Raw genomic sequence first — 13,590 nt, forward strand, 5'->3', positions numbered from 1 at the left:
AGTAGGTAGGTATTTTTGCCAATGGAAACAGCATTGAAAAATATTACGTTATTTTTCCATTAGTGCTTAGAATTCGTACCGGAGAGTACAGAAAGGCGGCACGTCAACTTATACACTGAGGCATTTTATTTGTTAGTAATAGGGGCGATTTTGCAGTAAAAACGTACAGTTTGATGTGCTTTCATAGTGTTGACACCAATCATCATACATTATTTATTGTTATTGAAAATGATCTAGACACACAGCAGCGTGTCAAGCCAAGGTCAGGTAACAGAACTGGCGAGCAGCACCGTGTATACCTAGCTTACTTAACTTAGGCTACAATATTATCCTAAGTTATGAGAAGAAATAATATTTAATGTTGTTATAAATAAATTTCAGGACTGACCATTGAACTTGGCACCCATTTAGATCTTACTTCTTTTGTCATTGAACTCAACAACCAAGGCATTAATATCATTATATTGAACTTGGCTCTCATTTCACATTTATGTTTTTGATGGTATTCTAATTACCACGCTTCATTCATTATCTTTACGAACTAAAAATGTTTTTGATCACTTTAGTCTAGATTTCGAACCGGGTACAACGGATTTGAAATAAAAAAAGCTATTGTGAAAATAAAACTGTTTTAAAAATAAGTTTAAGTATTTTAGTAAACTCATAGCCATGGGGAATGGCAGGGCATACCAAATTCTGATGGCAGTCGCAAGTAAGTGCATTACTTTTTAATTTATTAAATTGACTAACATTTGACCATTGTGCAATTTTTTGCAATAATTAATGGATTAAAGACTTAGTCTTGTAATCCTTGTAAAAAAAGGTAAGAAAAAAATCGTTTAAATCAGATAATGACATTCCCAATAAATAAATATCATATTAAATTCAAATTAAATCATCTCAAAATCACATTTATTTTAAACAAAGTATTATGATATTTGTTTTCACGCGTCAAATGCGGAACTACCTATTAAATCTAGGTTAATTATTTTTTAATCTCTACAGTCATTAAATACATAGCCAAATTATTGAACCTTTGAAGTACCTATACAAACCTCAAAGGACGAAATAAAATAATCTCGTACTATTATTATAATCATCTAAAGAAAAAATATAAAAATACTTAATGTTTTTTAAAATTGTATTTGAAGGTGTATGCGTAAACGGTGTGTTTGAATAAATAAAATATTTGTATGATTTGTATTTATATTAAAAATATTTTACCGGCCATCTATACTTAGTCCAGTCAATAAAGCATTATAGATAGAAATCCGTGGAACACAATTTAGATTTCTCTCTACACCGTCGTTAAAGCATTCATTGACTGGACTAAACTGGCCTCAATTGAAGTTTTAAAGAAGGTTCTTAGAATAAAATAGAATTACTTTATTCAGCACATATTCAGCATGTAAAATTTAGGTGCAAACATATTTAATTTTATTAAAGCAAGCTGAAAAGGCGCCCGCTCAGCAAAAATCGTGACATGACACAAGTCGTCAAGTCACGAAGCTGGTTTTCAGCGGGTACCAACACACGACTGGTTTATCGTTATTTCGTGTCGGGTATAATTGCCTACCTGGCAAAAAGGCGCGGTACAGAGGGCGTTGTGGTTCGTTCGTTTCAGACAAATGACGTCCACTGCTGGACAAAGGCCTCCCCCAAGGCTTTCCATAATGACCGGTCCTGCGCTGCCCACATCCAGACCTTCACCAGATCGTTGGTCCAACTAGTAGGAGGCCTGCCCACGCTACGTCTTCCGGCCCGTAGTTGCCACTCGAGAACTTTTCTGCCCCAACGGCCATGGTCGCTTATTATATGGGCCTCTTAGAAGGCTCAAGGTCACCCAAAGGGCGATGGATCGGGCTATGCTCGGAGTTTTATTGCGTGATAAAATCAGAAATGAGGAGATCCGCAGGAGAACCAAAGTGACCGACATAGCTCGCAGAATTGCTAAAATCAAGTGGCAGTGAGCAACATAGCTCGTGGAGGCGTTGTGGTAAAAAAATAATAATTATACACACAGATTTAATAATAAATATTCTTTTTATATTTTTCTTCAACTAACCTTTACCTTTATTTTAGGTGCAACCGGGAGTTTATCCCTAGGTCTGCTCTACGTATGGCCCTCATACACCCTTCCCATGCTGGCAGCATCCAACGGGACAATCCTGGACGCGCCTCTGACCACCACCGAGGAGGCCATGTTAGGAGCCCTGCCTTCTTTAGGAGCCCTAGTAGGCAGCGCGCTTGTGGGCATGGCGATCAACACTTTTGGCAGGAAAATGGCTAATATACTAACTACTTTGCTGTACATGGTAAGTAATTGAAGTATATCCATAAGCCTCTCTACGTGTAGCCCTCATAGATCCTTCCCATGCTGGCAGCATCCAACTCGACGATTCTGGACGCGCCTATGACAACCACCGAGGAGGCCATGTTTGGAGCTCTGCCTTCTTTAGGAGCCCTAGTAGGCTGTGCGCATGTAAGCGTCGCCATCAACACTTTTGGCAGGAGCAGTGAGAAGTCAAGTCAATAAGTTATACAAGTCAATAAATCTTTGGACAATTTCACACAGCGCCAGCTAGCCCCAAAGTAAGCAACTTAATGCTTGTGTTATGGGTGCTAGCTTAACGGATGTCTAGTGGAGGTCATTTATCGACAAGCGCTGCGTAGGACGTCCACCCACAAGTTGGACTGACGACCTCATAAGGTAGCAGGAAGGCGCTGGGTGCAGGCATTTACCTACCGACCAATCTGGAAGTGATGCCTATGTTCAGAAGCGGACGTCCTGTAGCAGAGATGATGATGATGATCCCTAATCCTTCTCTACATGTGGCCTTAATACACTCTCTTCATTATTGGTGACTTCCAACGGGGCTATTTTAGAGGAGCCTTTGACCACCACCTTTTTTGTAATGTTTGGAAAATTGATGTGCTGTTGACTTGTAGGTATACTAAATACTAAGGCTGAGTTGCACCACCTAACTTTAACGGTAACTATAACGATAACCGGTGCTTTTTATATGGAGTTTGACAGATTTTTGACGTTTGTTAAAGTCAAAGTAAGGTGGTGCAACCCAGTCTAAGTGTATGTTTCATTTTTCAGATATCTTGGACCATGATAGGCTTTACAAGATCCATAACTGTGGTCCTGATTGCCCGGTTCCTCGGAGGGGTCGCAGGAGGATTGACCTGCGTAATCACCCCCGTTTACATTTCCGAGGTCGCGGAGGATCACATCAGGGGGATCTTGGCTTCATGTAAGTGAAAGAAGTATGTTTTAGCGTGACGTTAACTGTTGAATTTGTGAGAAAAGAGAACTGCCCCATTTCAATCGTCGTTTCAGCCAAATGACATCTTCAGCTGGACAAATGCCTCCCCCAAGGTTTTCCATAATGAACGGACCTGCGCTACCCGCATCCAAATTCTTCCCGCGACCTTTACCAGATCGTCGGTCCACCTAGTAGGAGGCCTGCCCACGCTACGTCTTCCAGCCCGTGGTCGCCACTCGAGACCACACACCCGTTTCAATACTTGATCATAAACTTACCCATTTTGGAGAAAATCTAAAGAAACGGCATTATTTTACACAAACAAAGAAATCTGAGATACAAGCCAAAATCCTAGACTGCATCCCATTTAACATCAGGTGCAATGGTGGTCAAAAAACTGCCGTGTTAAGCATAAAAAAAAGTCCACTAAATTAAGAAGAAAATGTATTTTCTGTTGATGTTATAAAATGCTGTTTGTTTCCCTAACAATAAAATAAATGAAAAAGTTAACTTGAAACTTAGTTTTCTTTTTGCAATTTGTGTAAATTTTTAATGTGATGTCGCCCTTTTTGTCAAATAAAACATTTTTATTTTATTTATTTTATAACCTAATCTGTTTTCTGGAAATAAATTATAGTTTTTTTTTTCAGTCATCGTGGTGTTCTATCAGATAGGCACGTTGATTTCCTACTTCATAGGCTGGTACTGCAGCTACCACGCCATCGTCTGGATCAACCTGGCTATCCCCATCGTAAGAATCTTGATGTTCCTGTGCGTCCCTGAGAGTCCCGTCTTTCTGATAAAGAAGAATAGGGTGGAGGTAAGATATGAGGCTATAAATTAGTGGTTATAAACGTCGAAATATCTGTCAGTAAATTTTTCTATCACCAACATCTCTCATCAGTGCTACCACCAGACGAATTTTCAATTTTAAAAATACTTAAAAAATTCATAACTTGATATTTTTTAGAATCTACATTAAAATGCCATTTAGTGACTGCAAAATATGCGCTTATTGATTAACTAAAATAATTATTCAAAACAAGTATGGCTGTGGGTAAGCCAACAGATGTTGTATTTAGTAAGTAGCAGTTGAAGCAGTACTTATTATTATTCTGTGGTTGTAGTAAGCCCCATAAGGGCTACCTTTTCTTTTTTATATTTGACGTTCATAAGTGCCACTTGTGGTCTAAACTGAATAAATATTTTTGATTTTGATTTTGATTTTGTTCAAGAGCTGATGAATTTAAAGATGCCAAATAAATGTATTATCCGATGCTTATTCGGGACGTGTATAAGCGCCTTGGAGAGGGCCTAAGTATCTACTGAATAAGCTATTTGATTTCTACCTTCCCCAAACCGTCTTGACAGCATGGGGAATGGTAGGCCAAATCCTACATTTGTTTCTGGTAAATTAGAGAAAATCGTGCTCCTGCAGTGGATACTGAATAACCTGATGATCAATATTAATCACGTATTTTAAAACTGTTGTTTTAGGCGGCCAGGCACGCAATTTCAGTGTATCGAGGTGTATCACCTAATTCGGCAACAGTTGATCGAGAATTGAGCAAAATCAAGGAAGAATTATGCTCTTCTATGCCGCTAGATTTGATCAAAGGTAAAATGGAAATTATTTTATGCGATATGCGGACAGAACGGCATCACAGAATAGGGACGCAATAAGTGTGGTGTGTGACGGTACTTGGAGAAGAAATAACCCATCAAAAACAATACTTGTCAAAAAAACCAAGTCTCGCAACTCAGTTGTTCTACGGTAAAAAGTTGTGAGATCCATGTAATACCAAGTCCAGGCCAGGAAATGTTTAACGTTTTACATAAATTATTGACTTGGCCATCGCACTAAATAATTTAATTTACACGTGTTTTCATGCGATGGCCAAGTCAATATATTTATGTAAAACGTTAAAGATTTCCTGGCCTGGACTTGGTATTACATGGATCTCACAACTTTTTACCGTAGAACAACTGAGTTGCGAGACTTGGTTTTTTTGACAAGTATTGTTTTTGATGGGATCTCATTTCTTTTTGTATTTTGTAGACAGCAGTTATGTATCTAGAAAACTGGACCGAAATTGAAAAATTTTACTCGACTTGGCGGTTGCACTACCGTGCCCCCAAATCTCATTTCTTTTTGTATTTTGTAGACAGCAGTTATGTATCTAGAAAACTGGACCGAAATTGAAAAATTTTACTCGACTTGGCGGTTGCACTACCGTGCCCCCAAATATTTTAGTTTTTCCTTGATTTATACACCAAACACTACTTATATTCCAAATTTGAAGCTTCTAGGTCTGCTAGAAGTGCCTTAGAATTTTGATGATCGGTGAGTCAGTGAGTCAGTGAGTCAGTGAGTGACAAAATTAAGTAACTTTGACCCGTTATAATTCTTAAACTACTGGTTCAAATTGAATGAAATTTTAAATATACCGTGTCTTTACAATGCCTGCATAGCTAATGAATATTCAGCCTTCTAGTTTTATCCACAACGAAGTTACAGGCGGTCGAAAATGGCCTGAATTGCTTCGAGAAAAGGATGGTACGGCCGTGCCGCTTTTTTGCTCGACTTGGTGGGGGCACTGCCGTGCCCCCAGATAACATTGGGCACAGAATACAATTGGGGGTAGAATTAGATTATTCTACCCACCATACGGATCGCGCACTCGACGCTTCAGTCAGCCTGTGAGCACGGTGCAAGTCGGTCGAAACGTGTTAGGCAAATACAGGTAAATATCTCAATGTTACCTATCCGCGTATCGCGTTAATACCTGTTTAAATTAATTCAAAGTGCAACATCCCTGTATCTTTTTTTTTATTTACAATATTCATCATTTAGCCTTTACTCAAACACCAATGGATCGACAGCCCATTGCTACTTTAGTTTTTGGTCGTGTTGCCTAGGTATTTCATTTCTGGTTCAAACCATAACAGACATTCCGAGAAAAGTACATGGCCTTCAATGGTTCGGTTTTTATTTTTGGTAGTCCAGCTGTAGATACAGCCTCAGGAGTTGCAGCGATGTGAACGAGAGATGGAAGGGTCCCGTATTATCCCATTTCTCTAAATCATATTATGCAACCCTAATAAATGTATTATTTTTCCAGATAATGGTGACGACGCCGAAAAAATGCAGCTGAACTCCGAAGACTACTCGTACAAAGACACGTTTAAACCAAATAGATTAGCTGCTCTCAAGATGTTATGTAAGTACATAATGAGTAAATCTATACAGGGTGGAAACGATAAGTGATCTCACGCGATTAATACTAAACTATACAAGATTTCGAAAAAATGATTACTGATCCTGAAAGTGCTTCACAAGCTCTTTCAAACGATATTAGTAATAGGATACAGAATTAACTGGATCTATCCGAAAATTCAATGTTTTCAGCCTCCATACTAAATGTATGCCAGCCTTACAATATTGGAAGTGTTAATTTTTTTTATTAAATAATAAACACTTAAAATTAACTCGTAAATTGCATTCCAATTTAAAATTATTCATGGAAAACATTGGTTTTAGACTCTTGCTTTAATTAGTATTATATTATCTGTGCTATAATATTATCAAGACATGCGTGCCATGACTGTGGCCGTACTAAATGTATGAAAGCTGGAAATATTGAATTTTCGGATAGATCAAGTTTATTTTATAACTTATTATTGGTACCGTTGAATAGAGCTCGTGAAGCACTTTCAGGATCAGTTACCAGTTTTTGGATATCTTGTATAGTTTTTAATATTATGTGGTTTTACTAAATGTATGGAGGCTGGAAACATTGAATTTTCAGATAGATGCAGTTTATTTTGTAACCTATTATTGGTACTGTTGGATAGAGCTCGTGAAGCACTTTTAGGATCAGTAATCAGTTTTTGGATATCTTGTGTAGTTTAGAAATAATCGAGTGAGATCACTTATCGTTTCCACCCTGTATACGAGTAAATAAAAATGAATTGATGTTCGTTAGTCTGATTAAAACTCGAGAACGGCGGGGCCGATTGAGCTGATTTTGGTTTTAAAATGTTTGTCGTAGTCCAGGGTAGGTCTAAACGGTGAGCAAATACGCGCGCAATATTGTTTTTCTGTGACAGACAAAATTTCACGCGGGCGAAGCCGCGGGCGGAAAGCTACACAATTTGAAACTCGGTTTTTGTCAGTTATAAATCCGGGTTTTTCGATTATTTCGGTTTTTCTTCTACGATTTTAGATAATGTAATAACTCATACAAAAACATGCTTCTTCTAGGTAAAGCTATAAGCGCGCGCGCGCAAAATGGAACGCGCTTTGTATTTGACCATTGCCGCCATTTTGCTTTGCTAGTATGTAATATATCTCAGACCACTCGAGCAGAATAATAATAGTAGTAAGTAAATAAAAGTAAATATGAAATAATCTAAAGTTTAATTTTGTTTTAGGCAAATCTCCTTCCTCTCGACGAGCCTTCATTGTGGTGTTTATATCTTTCTCGATGGAGGTACTTAATCTTAATCATTATCATGTATTGCTTCATAATACGTACTCGTGCATAGGTAATAGTATTAAACTATCCGTTCGCTTTAATTTTGCCGCTGGCGATATGACGTCACTCGAAGGGAAGCGTCTTTAACCATAACAAACTACTATAATTCAAAATATTATTTGTTTATTATTATTATTATTAAATTGTGTATTTGCGTAAAATAAGACACATTAATGGCGGTTGGGGGAGGGGACGCGCATTCCACGGACCGGCAAACTTAGCGCGAACGGGTATAATATCTGTTTTAGTGTATGAATCTATTAAAGTTCAGCCAAACCAACGCGTGCAGCCTGCGTGCACAATGGCGTGTATGAATTTGTAGCAATAAGTTTCTGGCTGAAACGAGTTCATATAAGCACATCCTACCTAGGTCATTGGTCGTGGCGATCTAGGTTGGTTGGTTGGTTTGGCCGAAGCTTTAGAGCATTGGTTCCCAAAGTGCGTGGCGCGCCCCCCAGAGGAGGTGCAAAGACCTGGAGGAGAGGGGGCGCGTCTCACATAAGTTTGGGAACCAATGCTTTAGAGAATAGTTCTTACAATCATCTTTATTTCAGATCCTAATGGGAGCAGCACCCGTGGCAGTGTACGCGAAGCAAGTGTTCGTTGAAGCCGACCCCACTAGGGGGGACATGTGGTCCGTAGTGTTTGCTGTGATGAGCCTCTTGGGGACGATGCTGAGTGGCGTGGTCTCGGACAGAGCAGGGAGACGGGTGAGTGACAGCATTGTTATTGTAGGGCTGAGCTTTTGATGGGCAGGGAAAGGCTTTCTCTAGAAATTGTACGACCCTCCAAACATGCTGCCTGCGAGTGTCTATGGGCGGCTGTATTATCATCAGGTGATCCGTCAGCTCGTTTGCCACCTGTCCCATAAAATAATGCTCATCCATAAGTGTCTAACTAATCTCACTGACTCAGTGCTGGGTAAGCCCATGATATTGTTAGTGTAGACCACATAAGCACCTATTGGTTCTATAGCATTATGTCAAACGTCTATTAAAGTAGAGTATAATATCTGGCTCTAGATAGATATTTCAATAGGTGTCTAAGGACTGAAAGAATATCCGATGCGAGAAATAGTGGAATGCAATTTCCAACAAACTTTCACCATTCACGACGGTGGAGTAAACGAGGTGATTCACATTGTGGCATTCAGAAGTTGCACCGTAAGCTGAAATAATGATAATGACTTACAAGTCTTATAATTAATGGAGATAGTAATGAAAATATAGGTGAATTCTTAAGTGGCCAAACTGACGAATAACGATAAGCATACTCGTATTAGGCCTCCTCAAAACGACTTCAACCAGTTCTTAGCCCAAATACTAGACGTAAACTAGCTCCTACTACAGAAGAAAAATATACTGTATCTATCTTTCCAGCCCCTGCTAATAATAGCATCACTGGTGGTGTCAATATGCCTGCTAGCCCTGGGCGTACTCCTCCAAACGAAGGTCGCCCCAGCGTGGGTGGGGGTGCTGGTCCTCATGACGCTCTGTTTCTGCTTCATGGCCGGCCCTGGGACCATTCCCTATGTGCTGATGTCGGAGATCTTCTGTCCTGAGGTGAGTTAAAGACTGAAGCAGACATAGATGGTACAATCAAACCTAAACAGGTCACATGGAATGCAGCTAAGTTTGTCTGTAAGATGTACAGACAATTGAATTACATAAATGATGATTCTGGATATGATGGATCTGACATACTCCAATTTAAATTCCTAAAACATATTGAAAAATATTTGAAAGAAAGAAAGAAAGAAAGAAAAAAAAAATATTTATAAATATTTCTTATCATATTGCAATGTCCACAAAATCCACTAAAGGTACTGCAATAAACTTCGGTAAAAAGTGTGTAGGATAACAATTCTACCATTTTCAAATTGCAAAGTCTACTCAAGTTTAATTTATTTGTCATCATCATTATTAAATAAAATATCTTAGGTTATTTTCAACCGACTTCAAAAAAGGAGGAGGTTCTCAATTCGACCCGTATGTTTTTTTTTTTTTTTTTTTTCTATGTTTGTTACGCGATAACTCCGCCAATTATGAACCGATTTGAACAAATCTTTTTTCGGCGTATAGGTAATACCTCAAGGGTGGTCCCATTTAAATTTAATAATAAAAAAACAACCCCAAGGGTGGAAAATTGGGGATGAACTTTTTTATACGCAATATCTCCGCCGATTATAAACCAATTTGAACGATTTTTTTTTGTTGAATAGGTATTATCAAAAGGGTGATTTCATGCGAATTTGAAGAAAATATTTCACCCCCAAGGGTGGAAAATTGGGGATGAACTTTTTTATACGCAATATCTCCGCCGATTATGAACCAATTTTTTTTGGTCTCAATGTACTGCCTACCTTCAGTGGTAACATCAAGGTAATAATTAGTGAACTAAAAAGCAAGAAATAAGTAAAATTTTATAAAAAAAAATAAAACCGACTCCAAAAAACCTACACTAAAACGTAGAAAAATAATTACTAATTACCTACTTATTTATTAGGACGAATTATTAATATTTAATGTAGGTATACCATGATTGATACTTTTGGAGTCGGTGCAGGCAAACTTTACATGTTTCATAATCTTGGCACCGACTCCAGAAGTATCAATCATGGTATACCTACATAAATATTAATAATTCGTCCAAATAAATAAGTAGGTAATTAGTAATTATTTTTCTACGTTTAAGTGTAGGTTTTTTGGAGTCGGTTTTTTTTTTATGACTTTACTACACTTGAGGGAAATCCGGTAACACCACCCAACATCTATGAAAAGATCAGGGTTTAACAATTTCTTCGACTACTTACCCACCATTCGTCCAATCTTCTCTTGCAGGTCCAAACGTTGGCGTCAATGCTGATCATCGAGTGGGTGTGGCTGCTTGCATTCTTCACACTGGCCGTGTTCCACTGGCTCAACCGGCTCATCGGCATCCACGCAACCTTCTACATCTTCACCTTTAACAGCCTCTTCAACGTGGCTTTCAGTTACTATATGATTCCGGAGACCAAAGGCCTCTCTAACAAGGAAATACAAATCGCCCTTCTGAAGGGAAGGAGTAAATAAATGATCTAGTGTAGTGATTGAACCTTCAACAAAGTTAGTAATAGGTGGTTAAACTACACTCGCGAGCAAAAGTATGGAATCACTTACATGAAGTTGTTTCCACGCGATCTTGTGTACTAACGAATTTGTTAGTAACAATGAAAGTGGCACCATTTTAAAGATTAACTTAACTTAACTTTTAACTTTAAATTGATACCAAATTTATTTAAATCACACCGGTATTTAAAAAGATATCCCGGCTGATGTGAAGAAGTAAGAAAAAAGACATGTACCAACTGTTTGATACGTCGCGAGTTGCGGCCTATTTACCCCCTATAAAAGCACGTGTTTTCGGATTTTTGCGTTCACACGTTGATCCATACACATCTCGGCTTCTTTTGACACTTTACCTGGGATTCTACACCTATAGAAGCAGTACAAATCGTTGCACTGTTGCAAGAAGGGCTCAGCCAGCGGGCTGTCGCACGTCAGCTCCACATAAGCCAGTCCTGGGTTTCGAAAGTTTTAAGACGCTTTTGGGAGACTTGTGGCTTTATCCCGAGACCAAGTTCTGAACAGCGCCGGTGCACATCGCAGAGGGATGACCGTTTTTTCATGTCAACCTCTCTATGAAATCGTCATTTGACTGGCATCGACGTCCAGCAAGAGCTCAGAAATGTTCGTAGGATAGCTGTTAGCGAGTGGACAGTTCGTCTAAGATATGAGCAAAAAAATTTGACTCCAAAAAGGCCTGCCACAGGCTGGAAACAGACGGCAGGTCACCGACAAGCACGCTTTCAATTAGCTCGCACTCGGAAGGCGAGTAATGGAGGCGAGTTTTGTTTTTCGATTTAACATTAGCTTATGGGGGTGGCTTGCTCGACTTCCCATCGAGATGTGTAGGCAAATTGAAAGCGTGCTTATCGGTATCGGTGACCTGCCGTCAGTTTCAAGCCTGTGGCAGGCCTTTTTGGAGTCAATTTCTATTGTTTATATCTTAGACGAACTGTCCACTTGCTAACAGCTATCCTACGAACATTTCTGAGCTCTTGCTGGACGTCGATACCAGGCAAATGACGATTTCGTAGAGAAGTTGACATGAAAAACCGGTTTTCCCTCTGCGATGTGCACCGGCAATGTTCAGAACTTGGTCTCGGGATAAGGCCACCAGTCTCCCGAAAGCGTCTTAAAACTTTCGAAACCCAGGACTGGCTTATGTGGAGCTGACGTGCGACAGCCCGCTGGCTGAGCCCTTCTTGCAATAGTGCAACGATTTGTGCTGCTTCTGAAGGTGTAGAATCCCAGGTAAAGTGTCAAAAGAAGCGAAGATGTGTATGGATCAACGTGTGAAAGCAAAAATCCGAAAACACTTGCTTTTATGGGGGGTAAATAGGCCGCAACTCGCGACGTATCAAACAGTTGATACATGTCTTTTTCCTTACTTCTTCACATCAGCCGGGATATCTTTTTAAATACTGGTGTGATTTAACACTACAGTACACGCGCCACTTTTTTACACCAATACACGCGCGGCCTACTCTGGTAAGCCAATTTAAAATCACTGTAAATCAATTTGTAAGCAACTTATGAATAAAATTACCATTACCATGTAAATAATAAAAGTGTTTATTATAGTTCTTTTATAATCAAAGTTTCTTTATAAAACTATTTGGGGTTAAACATTATAAACGGGTTTAAAATTTGTAAATTTTTTGGACCAAAATTGCACTCTGAGATCCATGTTAGCAAAAAAAATATTTACTGAAAAAATATGATTTGTTTTTTATCTTTCATAGTATTCAAGACTTTCTACTACCTGGTACATGGGGTAAATCCATTTTTTGCAAGTCTTCCATATTTTTTTGTCGAGTGATTTCGGGCTTTTGAGTAGACCCGCAGTTTTGACGGCCAATTTTAGAAAAATGCGCAGACGATTGCGACCCAAGCTTGTCTGGCTTATTGACAAATTTAGTAAACGAGGCTTTCCTGGAATGCCAGCTCTCTGGCGCAAATTTTTAAAAAGTTATAGCGTAAAATGTTACCCTGGTCTACTATAGTAGGCCACGCGTGTACTCTAGTGTTAAATGAATTTGGTATAAATTTAAAGTTAAAAGTTTAATCTTTAAAATGGTGCTACTTTTTTTGTTACTAACAAATTGGTTAGTACACAAGATCGCGTGGAAACAACTTCATGTAAGTGATTCCATACTTTTGCTCGCAAGTGTACTTAATAGTTGAATTAGACCTTAGATGATCGTAGATGGGGCAGCAAGGTTCTAGAGTGGAGGCCACATACCAGAAAGCGCAGCGTAGGACGTCCAAAAAGGTGGACCGATGACTTCATAAATGTAGCAGGAAGGCGCTGGATGCAGGCCGCTACCAAGCGGTCTCCATGGAAATCATTTGCGGAGGCCTATGTTATGTTTTATTGCTGAAATCATGATGATGATCGCTGTCATATGTCGTCACTGGTTTAATTCCAGAATCTCTGCTCTAGCGACAAGAGAGTAAGACTTGTTGGTTCTAGATTCAATTCTCTGGAACTCGTTTTAGTTATGTCAATTTAGGCACTTTGTATTTACTCCTGTTTAGTACTATGTGTACTTGAATCAACCTGATTCCATGGAATGGTGTACTGTCGCGGATCCTATTGAGCCATGGCTCATCTAGCCAGGGTAGATGCCTATGTTGGTTCATTACCTGATAATAGTAACCTCTGTTAACACAAAC

General features: G+C 39.1%; 1 protein-coding gene across 1 annotated transcript; it reads left to right on the forward strand.

The window, feature by feature from the left end:
• The first annotated feature begins 669 nt into the window (after positions 1-669).
• On the forward strand, positions 670-10,932 carry LOC135083018 (facilitated trehalose transporter Tret1-like). Its single transcript, XM_063977780.1, has 10 exons — positions 670-712; positions 2,083-2,315; positions 3,107-3,260; positions 3,923-4,092; positions 4,770-4,890; positions 6,395-6,493; positions 7,707-7,765; positions 8,365-8,520; positions 9,190-9,372; positions 10,651-10,932. The coding sequence occupies exons 1-10, from the start codon at positions 670-672 to the stop codon at positions 10,879-10,881; spliced, it is 1,449 nt and encodes a 482-aa protein (XP_063833850.1). The 3' UTR covers positions 10,882-10,932.
• Positions 10,933-13,590: the final 2,658 nt, after the last annotated feature.

The sequence above is a fragment of the Ostrinia nubilalis genome, chromosome 22, assembly GCF_963855985.1.
Source record: "Ostrinia nubilalis chromosome 22, ilOstNubi1.1, whole genome shotgun sequence".
In the NCBI taxonomy this organism is placed as follows: Eukaryota; Metazoa; Arthropoda; class Insecta; order Lepidoptera; family Crambidae; genus Ostrinia; species Ostrinia nubilalis.